Source organism: Delphinapterus leucas, chromosome 2, assembly GCF_059928025.1.
Source record: "Delphinapterus leucas isolate spDelLeu-1000000601 "Yukka" chromosome 2, BTC_Dleu_Yukka2, whole genome shotgun sequence".
Classification (NCBI taxonomy): domain Eukaryota; kingdom Metazoa; phylum Chordata; class Mammalia; order Artiodactyla; family Monodontidae; genus Delphinapterus; species Delphinapterus leucas.
The window spans coordinates 13,040,120-13,065,847 of record NC_143130.1 but is presented as its reverse complement, the minus strand read 5'-3'; the positions used below and the strand labels follow the sequence as shown (position 1 = coordinate 13,065,847).

Genomic DNA, 25,728 nt, shown 5'->3' with positions numbered 1-25,728 from the left:
TGGGGCTCAGGAGAGAGATCTGAAATGAAAATAAAGGCTTGGATATGTGGAACTTACATGTTCATTTGGAAACTATGTTAAAAGCCCATTTTATATTTCTTCACGTTAACTATAAACACGTAAGTTCTAATCATTTTTATCTGAAGTATCATGTAAATTGAACTTGCCATAACTTTTATGCTCTACATACTCACTCAGTATAAATCTCCCATATAGATGGTGGTGGCAGTGACCTAGTCAAGAGTCACAGTTGCACTGGACAAATCAATGGAATTTCGGTTTAATACAGTAATCATGGAAGAGACCTACAGTAACGTTAATGGCAGAATCATGTGAATTCAAGAGATGGTATGCATTCTAAACCTAGCACAGAGGCCAGTTTTCATTGGTAAATGGGGTGACTGACATTGGAGAAATAGGGCATAGACTCCTGAGCTATAAATAGCATCTACCTGGTAGGACTGTAATGAGGATTAATGGGTTAATATTTGTAGATTTTTTTAGAGGAGTGCCTGGAGATGCTCTAGAAGTATATGTTAAATAAGTGAGTACATACTGTGCTTCCTTGCCCTCTTAGAAGAGTTGCTGGCTGCCAGTGAGAGGGTCAGTGATCTCTGTCTCATCTTCCTCTCACCCCTCCCCACTCAACAGTGACATGTCAGGTGTGGTAGTCCTTCACTCACAAATGACTGAATTGACAGTGAATCACCAAACAAAATTCAGAGGATACTGAAATTAATGAGAATAAATTTAAAAGGAGAAAATATATTACCCTTGATCATAAGAGTTTCTTGAATCATTTATGATTACAATTGAATTTTATGTAAAAAAGACTATATATACATTTTGTGATTCATTCTGACCATTTAAATAAATTATAAGGATCTTTGTGTGTTGTAAGGGATATAACACCTAAAATCATAATTGACTTTGTAGTTATGGCAGTGAAAAAGTGTTTCACAGAAAGCAAGACAAATAGATATGTGATACCAAAATTTACTAATTCTTAATCAAATGAAAGAATAGTGGCCAGAGGTATATAATCATAGAGGATGAAATAAATCAAATCAAGGCCTGAAAATTCTTCTCTAAAGAAAAGCAAGGGAGGAATACAAATATTTTCAAGTGAAAAATGACCAGTGAAGGAAAATGAGAACATGCTTTAAAACTCATCAGTGTCATAAAACTTGCTTCAGTAAAAATATAGACATGTAAATGTAATAACTTGTTAAAGAAATAAAAAAAACTGAAATCAGAGTAAAGCTGATGAGTGTAATTGGAATTAGTCTGTGATAGGAGAGTAGGTAGTGCTTGTAATAATAAAATCCAAGTGGATAATGGTCTCTAGAGTCAAGACCACAAAGTGTTTCAGTAAGAGTTAGGTGTGCGTTCAGAACTGTGCTAGGTAATTTGAGAAATAGAAGAAAAGTGTAAAACATAAGCACTGCTCTAGAGATGTTCATTATTATACTGAGGAGGTAAGATTTATTCGCGTAAAATAGAGAACTACATAAATATCAAGGATGGCTACTGTGCTTTGCACACCTTCGGGAGTGCCATTTATATCATGGTCTATGTGAATGGCGTCCCCTGGATTTGTGCAGTATGCAGCCTGCCCAGCCACACATGGTGGGCCTGGGAATTATTTAAAGTCTTCATTTTCATTTATTTACTTCCCTGAGAATGAGTAGTGCAAACAATAAAGCTCCCCATAGCTTCCCATTTCTCTTAGAACAACATCACAAAAATCTTCATTTAACGTATAGCTAAACTTATCTGGCCCCAATCAACCTCTCCAGCTTTATCCCTTGCCGCGTCACCCCTCCCACTTTACATTTCAGACCAGTATAGATTTATCATGGCTTCTTCAACAGTCTGCAACAATCATGCATCCCTTGTCCAAGCCAGAAACTGGGAAGTATCAGTGATTTCTCCGTCTTCTTCACAATAATCAGTTTGTCTTTTAAATATCTCCCTAGACCTTTCACTTTTCTCTTTCCCTTTTGCCATTACTATACTCCAGGCTATCTTCACATCTGGCCTAGGTTCCTATAATAGCTTCCTAAGTGGTCTTCTCTCTTTTCATCCTTTCTCCCCAGTGTAATCTGAGATCCTTCATGACAAAGTGCAAATCTGATCTGTCACTGCAGTGACATTAATGCTCAGATTAAATTTAGAATACTTAAAACAGTTCATTGGACCCTTCAGGACTTTTGTCTCTCTGTGTTCATCTCAGCCTTCTTTCTCCAACTCCTCTCTCCTCTCTTGTACTAAAGTCAAACTGTATTCTCAGTTTTGTCATCATATCAAACTCTTTTTGGTTCTGAGCTTCATTTATACAGTTTCTTCTGGTTGGAGTTCTCTCCAATCCCTATGCCTTCCAACTTTTTTCAGCAGACAATCTGCCTGAGAGCCTTCAGATCTCAATTTAGATGTCAGTTAGCCTTTGCACCTTCCCTCTGTCCCTCAAAGCCTGGGTTAGATGCTCTACTGTGTTTTTGCAAAGCATCCTCTACTCCTTTAGTTGCACACATCATAATGTGTTGTTTATCTCTCATGACCCCTTTATGAGTTCCTTTAGGTCAGGGACAATTGTGTTTTAACACGTTGTAGATTCTTAATATTTCTTAAATGAATGGTGAATGAGCTATTCATTCCATAGTAATTCTAAAATACATCGTAGAAAAGGCTCAATTTGTGGGGCCGTGCAACCTTAAATATTTCTCCATTACAGTGTAGGGTACTGATTGATTAATGAGTCATCTATGTTAATAATAATAAAATGTTGATGAAAAATATGGTCAACATAGGGAATTGATTTCTTTAGAGCACTTTTATTTATCACGCATCCAACTGGTGTTTATTTTGTCCTAGGTAATCTTCCTAGCACTTCAGAAATTTTAGCTCATTTTAATTCTCACAACAGCTTTATAAGGTGGTCCTAGAATTTGTCACCATTTTACAAATGAGGAAACTGAGACACAGAGTGGTTAAGTAATCTCGCTGAGGCCCCACAGCCAGGAAGTGGCAGAGCCCAGATTTGAACCCAAACAATCTCCCTCCAGATACATGCTATTAACCACCTCAATCTGTTGTCTCTCAGCATAGGCAGTCATGTACCAAGTAGGGCAAGATTCCTTCTATTTCTAAAGCATGAAGTTTCTTTCATTATTTTAATTGTGCCCCAACAGAATGTCTGAGTAACGTTGACATTGACGGTTAAGGGTGAATCCTTTGCTGAGTATTGGTTAACTGTATGCAGAAATCATTTCTTCCAAAACTTGAATGAACTGTAGTAGCAGTTTCATAGTAAATGGATACATGGAAAGTAGTTTTAGATTAAAATAAAACGTATTGTTTGAGTTTAAAATTTTAAAGCTTTGTAAAATTTATAACAAATCTTTAACATATTTTATGTTTGTGATAATTTTGAATAAAATTGGAAAGTAAAAAATATTCATTTTAAGTCTAAGAAACAAGGAGGGACCTCAAAGTACACTATCAAGAGAGTGAAAAGACAGCTCACAGAATGGGAGAAAATGTTTGCAAAGCATATATTTGATAAGAGCTTAATATTTAGAATATATAAAGAACTATAACCACCACCAACAAAATTTCCACTTCAAAAATGTGCAGAAGAGGGCTTCCCTAGTGGCTCAGTGGTTGGGAGTCCGCCTGCCGATTCAGGGGACACGGGTTCGTGCCCCGGTCCGGGAAGATCCCACAGGCCGTGGAGCGGCTGGGCCCGTGAGCCATGGCCGCTGAGCCTGCGCATCCGGAGCCTGTGCTCCGCAACGGGAGAGGCCGCAACAGTGAGAGGCCCGCGTACCGCAAAAAAAAAAAAAATGTGCAGAAGATTTAAATCAATTATATTTCTTCAAAGAAGATAAACAAATAGACAATAAACACATGAAAAGTAGCTCAATATCACTGGTCATTGGAAAATGCAAATTAAACCATAGTGAGATACCCCTTCACACCCATCAGGATGGCTGTTATAAACAACAACAAAATATTGGTGAGGATGTGGGGAAATTGGAACTCTTACAATTTGCTGGTGGGAATGTAAAAGGGTGCTGTCACTGTGGAAACAGTTTGGTGGTTCCTCAAAAAGTTAAGCATAGAATTATCATTTAGTCCAGCAATTCCGCTCCCAGGTATATACTCAAAAGAATTGAAAGCAGGGACTCAAATGGATACGTGTACACCACTGTTGCCAGCAGCATTATTCACAATAACCTAAAGGTGGAAACAACCCAAATGTCCATCAACACATGAATAGACAAACAAAATGTATATACATACAATGGAATTTTATTCAGTCTTAAAAAGGAATGAAATTTTGATACATGCTGCAATACAGATGACCCTTAAAAACATTATGCTAAGTGAAAGAAGCCAGATGAAAAAGGACAAATGTTGTATGATTCCACTTATATGAAGTATCTAAAATAGGCAAAATAATAGAGACAAAACAGAATAGAAACTGTCACAGGCTGGGGGTAGGGGGAAATGGGGAGTTGTTGTTTAATTGGTATAGAGTGTCTGTTAGGAATGATGAATAAGTTCTGGAAATGACAGTGGTGATGGTTGTACAACATTATGACTGTACTTAATGCCACTGAATTGTACACTTTAAATGGTTAAAATGATCAATTTAATGCTATGTATATTTTACCACAATTAAAACAAAACAAAAAAGTAACCAGGGCAACCAGAAATCTTTACTATGACTTAAATGAACCCAAAGAATTGTTTTTAATGGAACAAAGTTGAGATGTTAAATACCTTTATAAAACACCTCAGATTGAAGTAATATCTATATAAATTATACACATGTAATATGAGAATGTTATTTTTTTTGTCTTTAGAAATGTTTGACCTTTTTTTCCTGACTTACATATGCAATTGGCATGCAAAATTAAAGTGATTAGGCCTATGTTGTATTAAAAGGAATTAAGGGAAAGAGTTGTGATTATTTTGAGGCTATTCTATAATCTCTTCCACTAGATTATTAGTTTTTTGAGAGCATGAACTGCCTTTACTCATGTATGAGGTCCTATTTCTTGCCACTTGGTAAACCTTGATCTATTTTTTGAATGAATGATTAGCGAGGGTAGGATTAGCGAGGCTGTTTTTTGCAAAACTGGATTACAATGTAAGTATTAGAAGCAGTGTCTCCAGTATGGCACTGGAACAAGAAATACAGAACAAGAAATACAGAAAAGAAACTCAAAGCTATAAAGTTGGGGGTGGGGAAGATTGTAAAGATTTAGCCTGTAGGTTAAATTTCAGAAACATTTTCACACCATTTAATCAATTTATATAGAGAAAACAGAATTGTTTTATAGATATTAGAGTATAATACAGGAATAATTTTTACTATTAGATATAATATTGGATTGGCCAAAAAGTTTGTTTGGGTTTTTCTGTTAGATGTTATGGAAAAACGCAAACGAACTTTTTGGCCAACCCAATATTAGCTAGTACGTGTTGGCTCCTTCAGTGGAGACCCTAATGAGTCATTAGCTGCTCACTAGAGACCTCGTCTATCAGATATTGTAGCGGTAATTCCGACTGTTGTAACTTATGGACTCTACATTTTCATGCATTCACTCACCAAGGATCAATCGCCATGAATTCCTAATGGACAGACAAGTAAGGAAAATTTTCTTTTTATGTTATATATGCTTCTCTTTCCCTCCTTCTCTCCCTCCCTCCTTTCCTTCCTCACTTCCTCAGTTCCTTTTGCATCATTATCTGTATATCTAGGACAAACCTGCAATTAGAGTAATAAAGTATGCTTAGCCTATGTAAGAGATAAAAACATGTCCCTGGGAATTGAGGACTATGAAGCACTAAGAGGCAATTCAAGGACTAGAAATTTGGGGCAATATTTTCTCTAATAAGAATGACCTTATTATTTTTTTTTTAAGATTTTTTTTTGATGTGGACCATTTTTATTTTGTTTATTTATTTTTAAAAATAAATTTATTTATTTATTTTTGGCTGAATTGGGTCTTTGTTGCTGGGTGCGGGCTTTCTCTAGTTGCAGCGAGCAGGGGCTCCTCTTCGTTGTGGTGTGCGGGCTTCTCATTGAGATAGCTTCTCTTGTTGCAGAGCACGGACTTTAGGTGCACGGGCTTTGGTAGTTGTGGCACGAGGGCTCAGTAGTTGTGGCGCGAGAGCTCAGTAGTTGTGGCGCATGGGCTTAGTTGCTGACGTGGACCATTTTTAAAGTCTTTATTGAATTTGTTACAATATTGCTTATGTTTTCTTTTGGTTTTTTGGCTGCGAGGCATGTGGGATCTTAGCTCCCCGACCAGAGATCAAATCCGCACCCCCTGCATTGGAAGGCAAAGTCTTAACCACTGGACCACCAGGGAGGCCCCAGAATGACCTTATTTAAACAGATATTTTAAATGGAAACTTTAGCTTTTACTTTTATATTCAGAGATTTAAAATTTTTCAAAATTCTTACTGTCTGAACAAAGGAATATGATAGAGCAGAAACATCTGCATAGAAGTCTAACTTTGATTTTGAATACTGGAGTAGAAGGAAAGGAATTGTGTGTCATTTTATTGACCTTATTTTTCCTGGGCCAGATGCAGTAGAAAAAGGGAGGAGAAAATATACAAAGCAGAAAACTCCTTTGAGTATATGGACAAGTGAAATACATCTTTGGGGGTAGAATATCTTATTGCTAAAATGGCAAACTGAAAATATCCAACATTGGGAGACTTGTGGTGTGTTAGCTAAATATAGTAACTAATAATACATAATAATATAATAAGAAATATTATAAACTTAGATAAATTCATTCTTCAAATTCGTAACATAAAAGTTCAGAGTTCTTGCAGTTTAATTCAAAATTCTAGGTTGAATAACCCAGTATGGATTGATTTTCCATTTATATTTCAAAAGACAATAAGCCACTGCCTTCACATAATTATATCAAGTGAGGAGAAAAGGAAATACTCGAATCATCAGGGGAAAATAACATGAAACATATTTGTGATTCTCTTAAAACTATTCTGAGCATCCTCATTAATGTATTTATTATGAAACTTTAAGTATATGTTAACAAATTTAGCTTTTCTTTTTTAGAGTATTGACTTGTTTTATTTAAAATGGTGCATATTCATTATAAAAAATACTAAGTTATACTCAAGAACAAAAACAAAAAAACCAACCCAATTAAAAAATGGGCAAAGGACTTAAATGGACAGTTCAACAAAGAAGATGTACAAATGACCAATAAGCACATTCACCATCACTGGTGATAGGGAAATAAAAATCAAACCACAAGGACATACCACTTCAAACCTATTAGGATGGTTATTCTAAAAAAAAAAAATAACAAGCGTTGGTGAGGATGGGGAGAAATTTAAACACTTGCACTTTGCTGGTGGGAGTGTAAAATGATGGAGCCGCTGTGGAAAGCAGTTTAATGGTTCAGTGGTGTGATGATTACACACCATTGTAAGTGTATTTAATGCCTCTGAATTGTATGTCCCCAAATGGTAAAAATGGTAATTTTTATGTTATGTATATTTTACCACTGTTAAAAAACTTAAATTGAGTAATAAAGCAACTACAAAGAAGAGATCAACAAATTGTTTTAGATTCAACTTTCTAGAAGGAACCCATGTTAACATTTGGTAGTCATTCTAATACCTTATTCTGTGCATTAAACTTTTTGTTGTGAGATATTACAGAAATTATCTCTATACAAAAGTATAGAGAATAATATAAGCAACACTTATGCACATGGACATGCTGATTTGTTTAACATGAGCTGTGGCCTAGGCCTGAGGAGGGGCCTAGGCACACTTTGTGTGCCTGCAAAGTTAACCAGCCTGAGTGGGATGCAGACTTGCAACGGTGGCCTTCTGTAAAATGATCTAACCAAACCAACTTAGACGTAAAAATGATCACTAAAGGAAATTGGGAACTGCGAAAAGCCACAGGTCTCATCATTAAATGTTTCTGTGATAAGCATCATTATTCTCTGCTTATGTTATTTGGTAGTACCATTTATCTTATTTTGGTCTAATCCTATATGTTATTATAAATGTTTTCCTTTTATTTCTATTTCACATGTTTCTGGATATAACATTATAAAAGAATATTGGTAATATGTATTTGCTTTTACAGGTCACTGGGGTATGTTTTTCAAGAAAAGATGTAATACCATCAAGTTGAATAGCCTGCTGTAAATTAAGTTTAGCAAGTCAAATTTCTAAACTTGTTCTAGTTTGAACTCTCGTCATTACCTTTTTTGTAATCTTAGACTAAAACACCGTCATTAAAGCACAAATAGCAGTTGACTATTTTGCATGTTTTATAGTAAGGCAAAGTTACTACAGAGTTGGAAGTGTCCAGTAAAATGGCCCAAATGCAATCATTTTTCCCCACCTCCTCAATTTTCCATACATATTACTTATTTAGTAAGTATCAAAAAAGAATGTCTGAATTGCTAACCTTGCTCCACCATTGTGTGAGGATTTCCCTGACCTTTCTCAGCCTCCATTTCCACATATGTAAAATAGACATGATAATAGGGCTTACTTCCTAGGTTTGTTATGAGAGTTCAGTGAATTAATATGGAAAATAAGTTCTTAAAACAATGCATGCACAAAATAACATATAATATAAGCTACTTGTATTATTGTTGTTGTTATGATGGTATTCCTACTATGTATTCAAGCCTAGAATGAATATTAATGAGAGCGAGTATTGTGATTTATTTATTTGGAGATAATGTCAGAAATCTGAATTTGCAGCCCTTCATGAATGGGAGGCCCTAGCCACATGGCCCTCCTAGCTCACCTAGCCCTGAAGGAAAGTTCAGTTGGAATCAGAGAAAAAAACATCGGAAGACTTGATTGAGAGGAAAGGACTGAACTGAGCCCTGAAAGATAGGATGTGCAAAGGCTGTGTGGGAGGGACCCAGCTCCCCAACACCTGCCTCCCTGCCATGTGCTAGGTAGGCATTCTACTCTGTGCTTTACAACCTCTCTCTGCGTTCATGACATCACGCAGCTAGTGTTTGCCATATCAGGGATTTAAACTCTGGTTCTCCAAAGCCTTTCTTATTTCCATGCTAAGCTGCTACTTTGATAATTACAGGTTGTATTATACTGTGCCTTAGCCAGTTAGATGCTGCTTGATATCCCATTAGTTTTTAGTGGATGATTTTGTTGTTGTTGTTTTACTGATATATTCTCCTGAATTTTCCTATCTGCGTATATGCTGAATGGTATGCTTGCCTTTTAACTTAAAATTTGCTGATTTCTGTTTTCTCATAACGTAGGTGTAATGTCTTTGCTGAGGCCTCTTCTTCTGGATGTGGTCCCAACAATTCAACAGACTGCTGCTTTGGCTCTGGGGAGACTGGCTAATTATAATGATGACCTAGCAGAAGCAGTAGTGAAGGGCAACATTCTTCCACAGCTTGTTTATTCATTGGCAGAACAGAATGTAAGAATTTTTAAAAACTAAGTTATATGTTTTTTTGTTTGTTTTGGATTTTTAAAAAAATTGATAGTTTGGGTACAGTTGCAAGTTTGTAGGCATAGAATTATTAGGATGTTAATACAACCTTCAATTCTTTGAACTGCATGTAATAATACTTTTAGGGTATTTTACTTTGGGGCTGATAGGCAGCTTTTCTCCATTACTGTTAATATAAGGAGAAAACATATTATAATTTTTAATGGAATTATGCATAAAGCAGTATTTCTCAGCATGGGTTTATTCAAGTTATAGGATCAGCCTTAGAAAGGTGTATGGGGCCCTGGGCAAATAAGTTATATACAATGGTGAAATCTGGTTAATGGACAATGTAAGAGACAGCTTTGAAGCAAAGGGGAGAGAAGCATCCAAAAGGAAGGAGAATACATGTAATGGAAGGTTTGACAAAGAATTTTTTTCCAAGTATGCAAGCATGTCAGCCCTTTTAAGGGCCATATAAGAGCGCCTCCATTGTTTTTTTCATCCTGTCTGGTTCCCTCTATGTTTCTAACAATAGATAAGGATCTTCCTCTACATAGGGTCTTGGACTGTTCATTCCATCCTGCTAGTTTATCATAACCTAGGGATGTATCTTTCTTGACATGTCTTTAAGATTAAATTCCTATTTGTTGTAACCAAAGGACAAACAATACAATTTAAAAAATGGGGGTGGGGCTTCCCTGGTGGTGCAGTGGTTAAGAATCCGCCTGCCAATGCAGGGAACACGGGTTTGAGCCCTGGTCCAGGAAGATCCCACATGCCGCGGAGCAACTAAACCTGTGCGCCACAACTACTGAGGCTGCACTCTAGAGCCCGCGAGCCACAACTACTGACCCTGTGCGCCTAGAGACCGTGCTCTGCAACAAGAGAAGCCACTGCAATGAGAAGCCTGTGCACCGCAATAAAGAGTAGCCCCTGCTCGCCGCAACTAGAGGAAGCCCGCGTGCAGCGATGAAGACCCAATGCAGCCAAAAATAAATAAAATCAAATCTTAAAAAAAACCACACCAAACATAATGAGATAGCACTCTACCTACTAGGATGGCCATAAAAAATAAGAGAAAGAGAAAAAGGAAAATAATAATAAAAGTGTTAGTGAAGGTGTGGAGAAGTTTTGTAAAATCGTGCAGCTGCTATGGAAAACAGTTTGGCACTTCCTCAGCAAGTTAAACATAATTACCATATGATCCAGCAGTTCTACTCCTAGTTATGTTTCTGAAGGAATTGAAAACAGGTGTTCAAACAAAACTTGTGCACAAATGTTCATAGCAGCATTATCCACGATAGCCAAAAGAATGACTAGATAAAATGTTGGGTATCCATACAATGGAATATTATCAGTTCATAACAAGGGATGAAATCATGATATATTCTACAACATGGGTGAACCTTGAAAGCTTTGTGCTAACAGAAAGAAGCCAGGCAAAGCTACATATTGTATGATTCCATTTATATGAAATAGCCAGGATACGCAGATCCATCGAGATGGAAGCAGATGAATGGTTACCAGAGGCTGGGGGCGAGGAGGGAGTGAGAAGTGGCTGCTTAGCAAGTAGGAGGTTTCTTGTCGGAGTGATGAGAATATTCTAGAACTAGATAGGTGTGGTTGCACAACATTGTGAGTGCGCTAAATGCCATTGAATTGTACGCTTTAACACGATTAAAATAGTAAATTTTATGTTATGTGTATTTACCAAAAAAATCCTAATTGTTTAAAAATGTGCCTTATTTTTTTAGATTGGAGAGTAATTTGCTAATAACTGTCTTATCCCTAGGAGGAGTTACCGAAATTTTATTTTTCTTGTAGGCATTCCTTCTATCATCAAATGCTTGGACTCACCTCCTTCTCTGAGGGCAGGGTCTGTGTTTGGTGTCTCACATAGAAGGTTCTCAACAGAAGTTTTCTAAGTGTGAATGAGTACCCATTAGCTGTAAAGAGACAAAAAGTACTAGGGCAGAGGTGAGGAGAAAGTGAGAATGTGAAGCATCATTCACAGGCTTCTGTCTCCTTCCCGTACCAGGCCTTTACCCCATTTCTCACAGGAGATTTAATATCTTCTTTATGAGGTACAAAGTCCTCTGGTTTTGCTTTTCCTTCCTTTTTTTTCTTTTTTTTTTAAAGGGTAATTCTTTTGGTGAGGAATTCTGGGAGAGAAGAGAGTTAGGGATTTGGAATGAGATCAGAGAGTGATATTCTAGGCACTGTAGTTAGTAGTGACTACTGATGCCCAGTAAAGTGTGAATTTGAAAATTCTGCAATATAAAAAGTCAAATTAGCTTAAGGTAATGACAAGAAATGTGTCACTGTTATTTTTCCACAATTATGAGAAAATAATCTATGGGAAGCTACTCTAAAACTATTCTAATTTTTATAATAAAGTAGGAGATTTTTGGTTACTGACATGTAAAATTAGACTTTATAACAAATATCTTAATGCCTGTATATGTTGACATTTAAGAAACTAAAGAAATATATCAAGTCAAAACATCATTACTAACATAGCATATTTCTTATCTTGTCAATATATACTGATTTTGGAGATATAATATTTTAAAGTATACTTGATGTATTTTCTCTCACATAATTTTTTATTGAATCTTAATATTTTAGCCTGCATAAATAGAATGCTTTCAAAACAGATGCTATAGTCATCTAGTCGCTTTTTTTTGTAGTCACTGTAAAGAAATAGAAACTTAGAATCTAAAATAGGGCATTAATTGGGCTCTATTAATGAAAGATCGAGTTAGGAGACTGTTACTGTGTCATTATGCTACCATAAAACAGGGAGTGTTGTAGCCAAATACTTCCTCTACATCTAATTTTTTTTTTAGCAATATGAAGAAAAACAGGTTAGTCTTGTGTTTCAGTTTTATTTCTTAATTTGATAAAATTTACACATAGAACATATTATAAGTGTGAAGTATTACTTGAAATTCACATAATGGTAAGTCATTTATATCTGTAAAAAAACATTTCTAAGAAGGGATAAATAACAACGCACTGTCGGGCTGGTTTATTTGCCAGGAGGAGTTTTAAAATGTATCATGAATATTTTGCCTTTATGTTTATCTGATGATTGCTAAGGGAGCCTCAGAACATAGTTGTTATTTCAGGATAACATGGGACACCAGAAAGGTTAGTTGAGGTCATGCTTAGAGACTGAGGGCAAGTAAAGGAAACGAATTTGTTAGGTGACAGTTTAGTTGCATGCGCTAACAATCTAAGAGTTCCCATAGGGCAAACAAATATCTTTCACTGTAATGCACAAACATGAAATCTCATTATTTTATGAATTTGTAGGAAATATAATGTTTATATTTTATTTTATACAATTTCCAAATGCATGTTTCAGAGTAAAACATTTGAAATGTATTTTAAGGCTTAAATCCTTTTAGTTCAGTTACTGAACAAAAGCAATGGGGGAAACATCAAAAAATCAAAATGATATTGCAGGATGTTTTTCATCTCTTATATTTAATAGCTATTGAGCTTTTTTTCTTAGTTTTATTTTTTATTTTATTTATTTTTTGAGCTTTTTTTTTTTAATATATCAATGTCATTTTAATGTTGGTTTTGGTCTATTTTAACTTTTAGCTCAATTCACTTTGAGTTTTGTCTATTTATCCTTGTAGCGTTTTTACAAGAAAGCAGCTGCCTTTGTGTTACGAGCAGTTGGTAAACATTCTCCCCAACTAGCTCAGGCGATAGTGGATTGTGGAGCACTGGATACGCTGGTGATATGCTTGGAAGATTTTGACCCTGGAGTCAAAGAGGCTGCAGCCTGGGCACTTGGCTATATTGCAAGACATAATGCAGGTAATGGGCCTTATTATAAAATAGGATTGTTAAAGTTTAGATTAATTAGGTAAATCTGGTTTTGCTTAGTAAACCATAGATATGAGAGGTCTTTTTTTTTTAATTTTTAATTTTTGGCTGCATTGGGTCTTTGGTGTGGTGCGCGGGCTTTCTCTAGTTGTGGCGAGCGGGAGCTACTCTTCATTGTGGTGCTTGGGCTTCTCATCGCGGTGGCTTCTCTTGTTGCGGAGCATGGGCTCTAGAGCACAGGCTCAGTAGTTGTGGCTCGTGGGCTCTAGGGCTCTAGAGTGCAGGCTCAGTAGTTGTGGCGCACAGGCTTAGTTGCTCCGCGCCATGTGGGATCTTCCCGGACCAGGGCTCGAACCCGTGTCCCCTGCATTGGCAGGCAGATTCCCAACCACTGTGCCACCAGGGAAGTCCCAGATATGACGTCTTAATGATATTTCTATACATTATTGGAGATAAGTTTCGAATGATGGCCAAGTTGTTTGGATCACAAATTCACCAAAAAACCTGTACATTTCAGTCTTTGTGTTAGTTAGCAAAAGAAAAATTTGAAGACAGAAAGGGAATCGGGGATGTGGGGAGAATGAGATATTGATTAGATTCAAGGACCTTGGTAAATCGGTTCCGTTACAAAATTGTTTGAGTTTGTCACCCCTCAGGGGACATTGGGTCTTCACTCTCGCTTATGGTAGGGTGTTCCAAGCCAGCCAGGAGCCATGTTGTATGAGTGAATATTGTTGAAAAGATATGGATGTGGTAACTTGCTAGAACGTATTTGTATTCAGCCTATAATCGTCAGGAAGGAGGAGAAAGAGAAGGAGCACCTTTTCTTATAAACTGAGCTCAATGAAGCCATCAAGAAGGGGCCAGGGGCTTCCCTGGTGGCGCAGTGGTTGAGAGTCCACCTGCCAATGCAGGGGACACGGGTTCGTGCCCCGGTCCGGGAAGATCCCACATGCCGCGGAGCGGCTGGGCCCGTGAGCCATGGCCGCTGAGCCTGCACGTCTGGAGCCTGTGCTCCGCAACGGGAGAGGCCACAACAGTGAGAGGCCCGCGTACCTCAAAAAAAAAAAAAAAAGAAAAAGAAGGGGCCTGGGCCTCTTGTGTGAAGGTTGTGCTGACACACCTGCTCAGTAAAAAATACATAGGGAACAAAATTGCTCCCACCACTTTACAGAAGTTGCTAAATAGTATGAACAAATAACACAACAAGAAAATAACAGTTTTAAGACAAACGTATGTAAAAGTGTAAACTTTGCTGGTAATCAAAGAACTGCATATTAAAACATCAGTGAAAGTATCTTTTCCTACCTATTATTATTTGGGGGGAAAAAGGAGTAAAGCAGAAATATAACCAAGTGGTTAAGAGCATTGTGGCCTTAGGACAGGATCTGAGTTTGAGTCCAAGTTCTACTCCTTTGTTGCTGTGTAACCTTGGACACGGCTTTTAAACTTTCTGAAACTTAACTTCTTCATCTGCAAGGGAGGAAGTACTACTTCAGAGATTTGTCGTGAGGATGATGAGATAGACCAATGCTTGGCACATGGTAAGTAATCAATAAATGCAAAGTATGAATACTGTATTAATACTGAAGGTTTGAGAGGGCACGATGATGTTTCTGTCCACTGATGGAGGCACTACAAATTGTATAAACTTGTGCAAAGGCATTTGGCAAAACTAATCTAAGCCATGAAAGAGTTCATGGTTACTCTAGAAAGCCTGATTTGGGAATTCTTCCTAAGGAACGAATCCCACAGAATGAAGAAGCTGCATTCATGCAAATGTTATTGTAGTATTATTTCTAATATCAAAACCCCTCAAATATTTGGCAGGAATTTAGTGGTTAGATTATAGTAATTTACTTAATGGAATCTCACTCAACAAATAAAAGGTAATTATGAATCCTACATGATAACATGGAAAAGTGATTATAATGTGAAAAAAAGACAAAATTGCACATTACAATTATAATATAAAAATAAATTTTTATGTGGACGTAAATTACAAGGACGTACATGTTTGTGCTACTAGGGTGATAGAATTAAGGATGTTTTTAATTTGTTTTCCAGATTTTTCAGTGTGTGTGCATGTATAAAATAATAGCTACCGTTTATCAAGTAATTACCGTGTGCCTGGCTCTGTGCAGTATGCTTTAGGATATTATCTCATTTTGGCTACAGATACACTTAGGGCAGGTATTACTCTTGCTGTTAAAAAGAGGAAGAAAGTGGAACTTAGGATACCTGAAGTCATGTTAACGGTGGAACTAAAATTTGAGTCTAAATCTGTCTTGACTCCAAAGCCATATGTCAACCCCTGTACCATACAGTTTGATTAAGTACTCCTTGAAAGAGTTTTGAAGAAGAAACTCAAAACAGAAACAGGAAGTGGCTGTCCCATGGTTATGTTTAATTTGTTTTTTTTTTTAATTTATTTATTTTTGGCTGTGTTTGTTCTTCATTGCTGCGCACGGGCTTTCTCTAGTTGTGGCGAGCGGGGGCTACTCTTGGCTGCGGTGCGCGGGCACTATTCATTGCGGTGCGCTGGCTTCTCATTGTGGTGGCTTCTATTGTTGGGGAGCGCAGGCTCTAGGTGCGTGGGCTCTAGTAGTTGTGGCACACGGGCTCAGTAGTTGCGGCCCGCGGGCTGTAGAGCACAGGCTCAGTGGTTGTGGCGCACGGGCCTAGCTGCTCTGTGGTATGTGGGATCTTCCCAGACCAGGGCTCGAACCTGTGTCTGCTGCATTGGCAGGCGGATTCTTAAGCACCATGCCACCAGGGAAGTCCTTTAATTTGGTTTTTAAGTGATGACACTATTGGAGACAAAATAATAAAATGATATAAAAGTAAATTGAGAAAGAAAACTATTGTTTTGCTTAGAATGATTCAGAATTGGTATATGAAAATTATTTCTTTAATATCTGGATTTTGGTTTTCCAAGTAGCTTCACCTTAGGACTATTGTTTAACACTTGTTGACTGAGAAAACTAAAGCAGTGTTTTAAATTAGAAGCTGGTTATCATGGGGAAACTACATGAGTATATTTAGTAATTTTTTTTTTTTTTTTTTACTGTCAGAGGACTTTACGGCAAACAGATTGTAACATGAGTATTTTAAAGAGTGGTGCAAAAGAGCTTTGAGGACAACCATGCAGATATGCTCTGAGGCAGGTGCCCATAAGTAACCTTTCCATACCTCCCTTTTGTTGAACCTGAGGCTAAATGATTATAGTTCATAAATAGGCTCTGTCTTTGGGATTCTATTCCAATTTTTGGCTATAATCTGGCTCCCACATGGAATTCCCAGTGTAATTTCAATATTTCACAGTAGTTAGGGGCTTGGGACCCAGAAGCTCCCAGAAGAGATTACTGCATAGATTTCTCAGAAGGAAAGGGAATTGTTATCTAGTAAGCAGTAAGTCATCATTCACATCCTGAATATCAGTGAAAATAGAAGATTTACCTCCAAATAACGTGATTTCTTTCTTGGTGATCTCTTAAAAATGGAATATATTGAGATTAAAGGGATTCATTCAGTGTTTTCTTCTGGATATTCGTGGTAAGTTGTTTGATTAGATAGTTTAAGAAATATAAACCTTCAAGGAGGTGCAAAAAAAAATGTACCTTTAAGCGCAATAAGAAAGGAACCTTTAAGGAAAAACGTTTGTGTATAGGAAACAAAAATAAAGTAAGCATACAATTAGTAGAAGAGGGAAATCTATGGGCATCATCTGACTTTTCCTTATTTGAAAAATGCAATTTCTAAAAGTTACTTCTATGTATAGATTTTAAAGCATTTTACAGATAACCAAGGGAAACTGGGGGCTATCCACCAGAAATGGTGGTGGTGGTGGTTTTAACTCGGGGCAAATGGTCTCCTTAAATGTCCACGCTTGACTCAGCAGGTACGGAATACAATTGATAATATGTACCTCTTACTCGGAAGATAAATAAGCTACTTCTTTCTACTCTGGGCTCCTTAATAAAGGTCGAGGTAGAATTCTTCTCAGACTGGTTGTCCCTCTTCCTCCGTCTTGCTACATTCTCCCACTCAGCAGAATTATTCTGGTTACATTTTTACCTAATCGGTGTCAAATCTCTCACTCTTTCCGAGGACTGATCTTACTTTTGGAGCTACAGGGGGCGAGGCAGGAGGAGTGGGCTCTGCGGCCTCGGTGCTCCCACCGGTAGGGCCCAGGTGGGGGCTTCCTCGCGCTCAGGGCCCTCCTTCCTCGCTCCGCCTGGCAGCCTGGCTCTGGCCTTGCGCCCGTCGGTGGCACAGCAGCTTCGTGGAGGAGCGCCGCCAGCGAACTTGTGCGCGGCATGTGGCAGTCATCAGAGTACTTGGGACAGAGGTGAGAGCAGCGGCCTGGCCGCAGCCTGAGGAAGGAGGGGCCGCGTAAGTGTTTTGTAGGAAAGATCTTCCACATTTGGGCTGAAAACTATGTTTTCAGTGTTTGTTTAGGAGCTTTAGCTAAAAATTCTGTCTCTTGTAAACTTTGCCTCCTGTAAACCTTTGCTGTCTCAGAATAAACTTTGGCTGTTCTCAGTCCTGGCAAAGAGGAATACGTTTGATTAGGTGCTCTAAGACATTTTCATTATTAACACATTATATATATATATATATATATATATATAATATTAACATATCATAGGTGAGGAAACTGAAATAGAGAGGTTAAACGATTTATGCTGGTCAGACAGCCATTTATGGCAGAACTGCTTGGCAATTACTCAGAACCCTTCAGAGAGTCTTCCTTTTTATAATGTGAGAAAGGCAAGTGTATGAAAGCTCATCGTTCTTCATTTTAAGCTCCTTGTAGTATCTGAAAGTCTTGCCAGATACCTCTGTTTTTAATCCCTGATGACTGGTTTCCACATGTGTGACTATTCTTTCTCTCAGGGATATCATTTATATCCTAAATCAAATGAGAGATTTCCCTTCCAGCTCAGTAGCAGTCAGGAGAGGAGATAGCTGCAGCCACAGATGAGCAGGGCTTGCAGGAATTGGCTCATTCTGATACTACAGAAACGTCGAGTAGATTACAACCCGTTTACCAAATAGATAATGTAAGAAAGAAATCCAGACAGAGCTGGCTGGCCTGATTCTTTTCTATGTCATATGTCAGTAGTTGCAGTACGCAGGCTCAGCAGTTGTGGCACGTAGGCTCCAGGGCCACAGGCTTCAGTAGTTACGGCTTGCGGGCTAGAGTGTAGGCTCAGTAGTTGTGGCGCACGGGCTTAATTGCTCCACAGCATGTGGGATCTTCCCGGACCAGGGCTCGAACCCGTGTCCCCTGCATTGGCAGGTGGATTCTTAACCACTGCGCCACAAGGGAATTCCCTAGAAAATTTTAAATTATGCACGTGGCTCACATCCCATCTCACAGCACTGATTTAGAGTTCCTGTGCCTGCACTCTGTGTTTTGTGTGTGTGGGGGTGGGGTTTGTTGTTGTTAAAAGGCAATGTAGTGGTGATGCTGTGGTCTCAAAAAGTCACACTTAATATTCATCTTATTAATCAGTATAACTGAGCAGTACATGTGTAGTAAGTTAAGGAATATGGAACTAAACTTACCATTTGGGGAGAAGTAAATGATGAGTCAACTTCAAGCAATCACTTACTGATGTAAGGGCTGAAATGTACTTTATAAGTGGCCAAACTACCAGGCTCGCACATTGTTGATGGGGCCACATACTGATAATCCCCTTTGGAAAACAATATTGCAGTCATATTAGGTTGACCTTATGAAATTACCTATATTTGATTGGTTTTGACTTAACAAAAACAGCAGTTTCATGTGGTTTAATCTAAAAATATCAAGAACCTCAAAAAATGTCAACATTCTTCCCCTCAGGACCTTCACCTCTGTGCCTCTATCTTAAGTACACACATACACGCACACACATATGTGTGAATGTGTGTATGTTTGTGTAACCTGTAGAGTATATTTGTATCAGTGCTTAGGACCCGTGGTAGCCAGCCTCCCAAATGCCCCTCAGAGATCCCATGTCCTGGCATTCTCACCCTTGTACAGTCCCCTCCCACATTGTACCACGATTGGTCTGTGTTACCACCAGAATGCTACAGAAGTGATGGTCTGTCACTTCTGAGAGTAGGTGACCAGCTCTGCAGGATCGAGGCTTCTGTTGTGGGGTTCTCTCATCACTCACTCTGAGGGAAGCCAGGTGCTGTGACATGAGGACACACTCAGGCAGCCTGTGGAAAGGCCCATGTCATGAGGAGCTAAGGTCTTCGACAACCAGCAAGAAACCGGAGCTTCCTACAGCTACACTAGTGAGCTTGGAAGCAGATCCTACCCCAGTTGTGCCCTCAGATGACTGCATCCCCAGCAGACAGTGTGACAGCAACTTCATGAGAAACTCCAAGCCTGAACCCCCCAGCTAGGCTGCTCGTGGATTCCTGACCCACAGAAAATATGAGATAAGGAATGATGCTTTAAGCTGCTGAGTTTGGGTCATTTTGTATGTAGCAATGGATAACTAATAAATAAACGTAATCTTAATGCACAAAGAAGTTCACTGTACTGAACTTAAGAATGGCAAAGCCCCAAAGCAAACAAAACAATTAAGTGTCCTGAGTAGCTGGGGTTGGGGGGAGAGGTTAAGTAAATTATGGAATATTTACTCAGTGGGATATCATGCAGTTATTAACAGTGTTGGGCTGGCTCATCCTCAGGAATAAAAGTGGACAGTGGCTTCCCTGGTGGCGCAGTGGTTGAGAGTCCACCTGCCAATACAGGGGACATGGGTTCGTGTCCCGGTCCGGGAGGATCCCACATGCCGCGGAGCGGCTGGGCCCGTGAGCCATGGCCGCTGAACCTGCGCGTCCGGAGCCTGTGCTCCACAATGGGAGAGGGCACAGCAGTGAGAGGCCCGCGTACCGCAAAAAAAAAAAAAAAAAGTCAATGCTTCTAAAAAAAAAAAAAAAAAAAGTGGACAGTGGAGGCCCACAGGTAGCTTCATTAACCACCCAGAGGCGGTCACCCCGAGAGCTGCTGACCGGGGACCACTTGTATAAAAACATCCTGTAAACTTTCTCACCATCCAGTGCTTCGTTTCTGTTTCCTCTGTCCTTTGTGTGTTCTTGTAGAGAATTCCACTGGGGCACTGCTAACCCTTTACTGTTTAGCCTCCTCCGTCAGCCTGAGCTCCTCGAAGGCAGGGACTTGCCTAAAACTGGGCTGGAACAAAGAACAAATGCCAGTGAAGTTCGAAAGTTTGAATAATAAAATCTGCATTTGCCATCTAAGGATTTTTTTTTCCCCCCAGCAGAATGCAGATTGTAGGTGGAATGAAACTACGATTGTTGCAATATTATATAAAGCAAGTAGAAATGAATGGAAACATGTCTAGATACAAAAAGCGTATTTTGTAAAAGCTGATTCCAAGTAATTTATTATTTTCTTCATACAAGAGCACTCCAGACCCTCTCTGTAACTTTGCCTTTTCCAATTCAGCTTAGTCTCAGCTGTTGAGTAAAGTATAAAACTAAAAGCTGCTAAAATCAGGGTTTTAAAAATGGCTTTGTATCTTATGCTACCTATGATCTTCCAAGGCCGTACCCAACTCTACCACTTCCCACCTTCTCTTTCTCTCGTCTCCACTTCTTGACTTTTCCTTTCCGTATTTTGAAGCTGTTTTTTATACTTGAGCCTTATATAAGTGCGCCAACCATCCAGCTGATTGTAATTTCTTACTAAGGCCCCGTTAACCCCAGATCAATGGCTTATTTGACTCACTTGACTTTTTAAAGAAGCTAGAATTATTTAACCTTCAAAGCATATGTATGTATGTGTGTTAACATCTCTCAGACACTCAATCCATATGTAAGGGTTAGACCGATGGCTCTGGAGATGGGGTGGAAAGAGGTGGCGTGGAGATAATGGGTAGGAAAAATGACATTTGTGGGAGCGGGGGATAAATAAAAATCATACATTAGATTTTTTCATAATAATATGCAAATTCCCGCCACCTTTTCTCACTCCAACATGCGATTGGAGATATCAGTTTCTCAGCTCAGAATTATAGCTCTAGTGAGCCATCGTTACCTAGAAGGATATTGCCTCTCTCAGATGTGTTGGTGTAGAATAAAGGTTTTTTGGTAGCTGGCTTCCATGCCTTCCTCTTCCTAGTCACATCCCTGTGCAGTCTCCACCCACGTTGCACCAATGAAATATAGCAGAAGTGATGGCATGTCACTTCTGAGGTTAGATTATAAAAGACTATGGCTTTTGTCTTGGGTTCTCTCCTCTGGATCACTCACTCTGGGGGAAGCCTCATCATGAGCTACCTATGAAAGAGCCCAGAAATGGGGAGGAACTGATGCCTTCTTCCAACTCCCGTGGGTACGCTGGGAAGAAGATCCTGTAGACCCAATGTATCCCGGTCAAGCCTCAGATAACTGCAGCCCTGGCTGATGGCTTGATTGCAGCCTAGTGAGAGGTCACAGCCTGAACCATCCAGCTGAGCTGCTCCCAGATTCCTGACCTACAGAAACTGTAAGATTATAAATGTTTCCTGTTTTAAGCAGCTAGGTTGGGTGTAGCAGTAGGTAACTAAACCAGTTGTAAACAGCTGGGTTAGACAAATTTCTAGACAAATTTCTTCCACTTTAAAAGTGACATTCCTAAAATCATACTGGCGTATGGTATATAACCAGTTTTGGCGATTACACCTCCATATTTGTTTTTACTGTAATTTCACCAAATCCTGAAAAATTTGGTTGAATGGGATGATTATATAACATAAGATTGACATCATAAGTGATAGCCAAATCTTAGATGTATTTTTTAACCCGTTTTATTTCACAAAGGTTTTGAAGTGATATAGCTGTGTTTTACAGCCAGATGCAAAACCAGCCTATCTTTTTTTTTTTTTTTTTTTTTTGCGGTACGCGGGCCTCTCACTGCCGCGGCCCCTCCCATCGCGGAGCACAGGCTCCGGACGCGCAGGCCCAGCGGCCATGGCTCACAGGCCCAGCCGCTCCGCGACACGCGGGATCCCTCCAGACCGGGGCACGAACCCGCATCCCCCGCATCGGCAGGCAGACTCGCAACCACTGCGCCACCAGGGAAGCCCCAGCCTATCTTTAAACTAAGAAATAGGGCCACCTAAATGCAAAGAAATGATGATTCATAACTTTATTTTTAATGAAAAAATAGAATAGAAATTTTTGTAGGGCTTAAAACCAGTGAGTTAAAAACAGTGTTTGGAAAACGAAATTAAAAAGCAATAAAGTTAAAAGGAATTAGAGTTTTTTTCGTTTGTGTGTTTTGTTTTTTGATTCGCGGGCCTCTCACTGTTGTGGCCTCTCCCGTTGTGGAGCTCAGGCTCAGCGGCCATGGCTCACGGGCCCAGCTGCTCCGCGGCGTGTGGGATCTTCCCGGACCGGGGCACGAACCCGTGTCCCCTGCATCGGCAGGTGGACTCTCAACCACTGCGCCACCAGGGAAGCCCCGGAATTAGAGTTTTTGAGGTGTTTGATTTGCCTAATTATTTTTGAATTAGTATGCTAAATGTATATATATATTATATATATATAATATATTATATATATATTTTATATATATAATATATTATATATATATATTTTTTCTTTTTTTCCTTTCGGAGAACCTCTTCATTTTGAGTCCTTTTTATGAGTTCTCATGATGGATCACTTAATTTTGCTCACATTCTTCCCTCTTACATCTCCATTATGAGCAGAAAAATTAGTGGAGTATCATAATATATGTTTAGATTAATCCTTTTTTTGAAGTCCAATTTTTAGGTTTTCATCAATTTCTTGGAATTCACCTCTGAATTTTCTTATGTAATCACTATAGTGGTTCTTCCTTTATGACTCTAGCGTGTGTCTTCAAGAATCAAATGTAGAAAGAATGTCACCTTTCTACATCCAGAAAGTCCCCACAGCTCGTTTTAGAAGGTGTAAGGTTTAAGCCTAGGGTTGTAAAATGATAGATGTGTTTTATTTAGCCTGCACTATGTTGTCTTACACAGTGTGTTTTTAAGTTTCCAACACTTAAAAACCAGGCAATTTCACATTAAAAATCAGATGTGTGGCTTCTCTTGAAAAATCCAAGCATCTGACAACGGTTGCCTATATTCCTATGTGGCCGCGCTGGGCTGAAGCTGAGTAATTGCTGCTCCTTGTAGCTGGTGCATATAGTTTTGCAGTTTACTGTGCTTCCCACTCAGTTATTTTTCTTACACCTGCTGGCTTCACTTATTTTAATTACTTGCCTGGGCCCTGTGTTTACCACTCCTGATCTAAACAAACCACTAGCCATAACAATTAAGAGGAGGGGTTAAGGCCATTGTGAGCACTGTTAAAATAAAGCGAAATCACTTTTGCCTGACGCACCTAGTTTTACGTGTTACAGCCGTGCCTATTATATGCTGATGGACTTTCCTTTCTGTGCTCTTCCCTTCTGGTCAACATAAAGTCATCCCTAAATATTCCATTCATCCAGCTTTAGATACTAGTAATTTTATGAATGTTGTTGATCTTAAATGTACTCCCTTTTATCTGTGTCTCCTTTTGTTTTAAAAATTAAATCTAAAGTTGTACTGAGCTTGTTATGGTCCGATAGAGGTGGCTGCCTCAATTCCTTCACTCAGCAGTGAGGTATTCAGGAGGCCAAAGAGAACTAGCTATTTCTTTACTGAAAACAGCTGACCATCAGATTTGCGGACTGTATACCAGTTGTCTACATGCATGCAATCAATGGCTTTAATTATTATTTATGAATAAGGAAGGTGCTATTGTATAGTTTTATTTCTACTGACAATTTGAAGTCGAAAAAATTGTTTAAAATGAATAAGCCTTAACATTTAAAAAAATGTAATATTTTAACTGTAATAAAGGCATGAATTAAGATGAGGGAAAGTGTGAAAAAGTAAATGGATAATATTTCTAGTATATATTAGTAATTCTTCAAAGAATAATTATGCATTCTTTCCTAGTATTTTGTTTCAAGGAGACATATTCCCACCATTTCTAAAAATAAGAAACTTTCTTCCATAGTGAGAAATAAGCTAAAGTGTTTATTTTTCTTTAGAATAGTAATGTTAGTGTAGTTAGCCACAGCAATAGCTATATGTGTGGTCAAAGGACGTGTTCATATTTCTTTTATTTTTTAAAAACAATCACATTGAAGAAAATTTGTCAAATAGAGAAGAAAATATATCACCAATAGTACCATCAACCCCATCTAAATCTTGTTAGTATGTTAGTATAACATAAAGCCTTCTTTCTCTGATTTTTTTTATTTTTTGCATAACTACTTCTAATTTTGCTGGTTACCTAACAGTATATGATTATGGCACATGTTCTTGCATAAAAGATGATGTAGTTTTAAATAATTTGTTTTTTGAAGATTCATTTAAAATTTAAAATGAGGTCAAGGAAAAAAAATGAGGTTAAGATATTTTCAGGCACTGAAGATAAATTAATTGGCTCTTTTTTTTCTTGATCAAACCTTTTATGAGCATCTGTACATATCAATCTTTGATTTCCTAAGTTTAATAATTAATTAAACAACCCAGACTCATTTCCAAATTAGAGTTAAAAAAGAATTCTTTGAGATTTCTCCTATAGGGAGTAACTTTTAAGTGTACCAGATTTTTGTATGTGTTTTGGTTACTACCACTTTTTTTAGAGTAGAAAAGTAGAGAGAAGAAGAAAAGGGGAGCAGGAAGGAGGATGGGAAGCACTGCCTGAAACGGCACCCCATGTGTGTTTCCCCAAACTCTCCATGCACCCAACTCCCAGCTCCACTCTGCTGTGGTCTGTTCACATATTTACCCTGAGCAGAGTCTGCTAGAACAGAACAACGTTTTTACTCTATTCTGCTTCCCCAAGATCTAGCCAAGTTTCTAGCACATAGTATGCACGTAATGAACACTCAGTGACCAGAAAGGAGAGGAAAATAAGTATATACACCAAGCCTGAGAGAGGACAGAATTGTATCAATATGTTTGGGGCTGTAAGTTACAGAATATCAGCTACAGGTGGCTTAAGCAATGAGGACATTTTTTTATTTCACATGACACAAAGTGAAGAGTCAGGGCAGTTCCAAGGTTTGTTATGCAGCTGAACAGTGTCTTGGAGGACCCAGATGTTTTTCATTTTTGTACTCGGCCATCCTCAGCGTATTGGCAATTTCTTCTGTTATAGTTGCAAGATGGCTGTAGGAGCTCCAGATGTCATTTGCAGGCAGATGTGCCCATGTCCAGCAAAGAAGAGGCGGTGTTTCCTCCTGTGTATTTCTGTTTATTACAGAGGAAAACCGCTCAGAGATGCTTCTAGCTGGCTTCTGCTCAGGTCCCATTCACCAGGATTGATTCACAAGCCCACGCCCTGAC

The 25,728-nt window shown here is 38.7% G+C and overlaps 1 protein-coding gene across 1 annotated transcript in view; it reads left to right on the top strand.

The window, feature by feature from the left end:
• Window positions 1-25,728, top strand: part of SPAG6 (sperm associated antigen 6) — a 59,979-nt gene that overhangs the window by 8,383 nt on the left and 25,868 nt on the right. Inside the window, exons 2-3 of the mRNA XM_022580204.3 lie at window positions 9,318-9,484; window positions 13,150-13,333. Of these exons, the coding sequence (XP_022435912.2) occupies window positions 9,318-9,484; window positions 13,150-13,333 (351 nt within the window). The remainder of the gene's footprint in view (window positions 1-9,317; window positions 9,485-13,149; window positions 13,334-25,728) is intronic.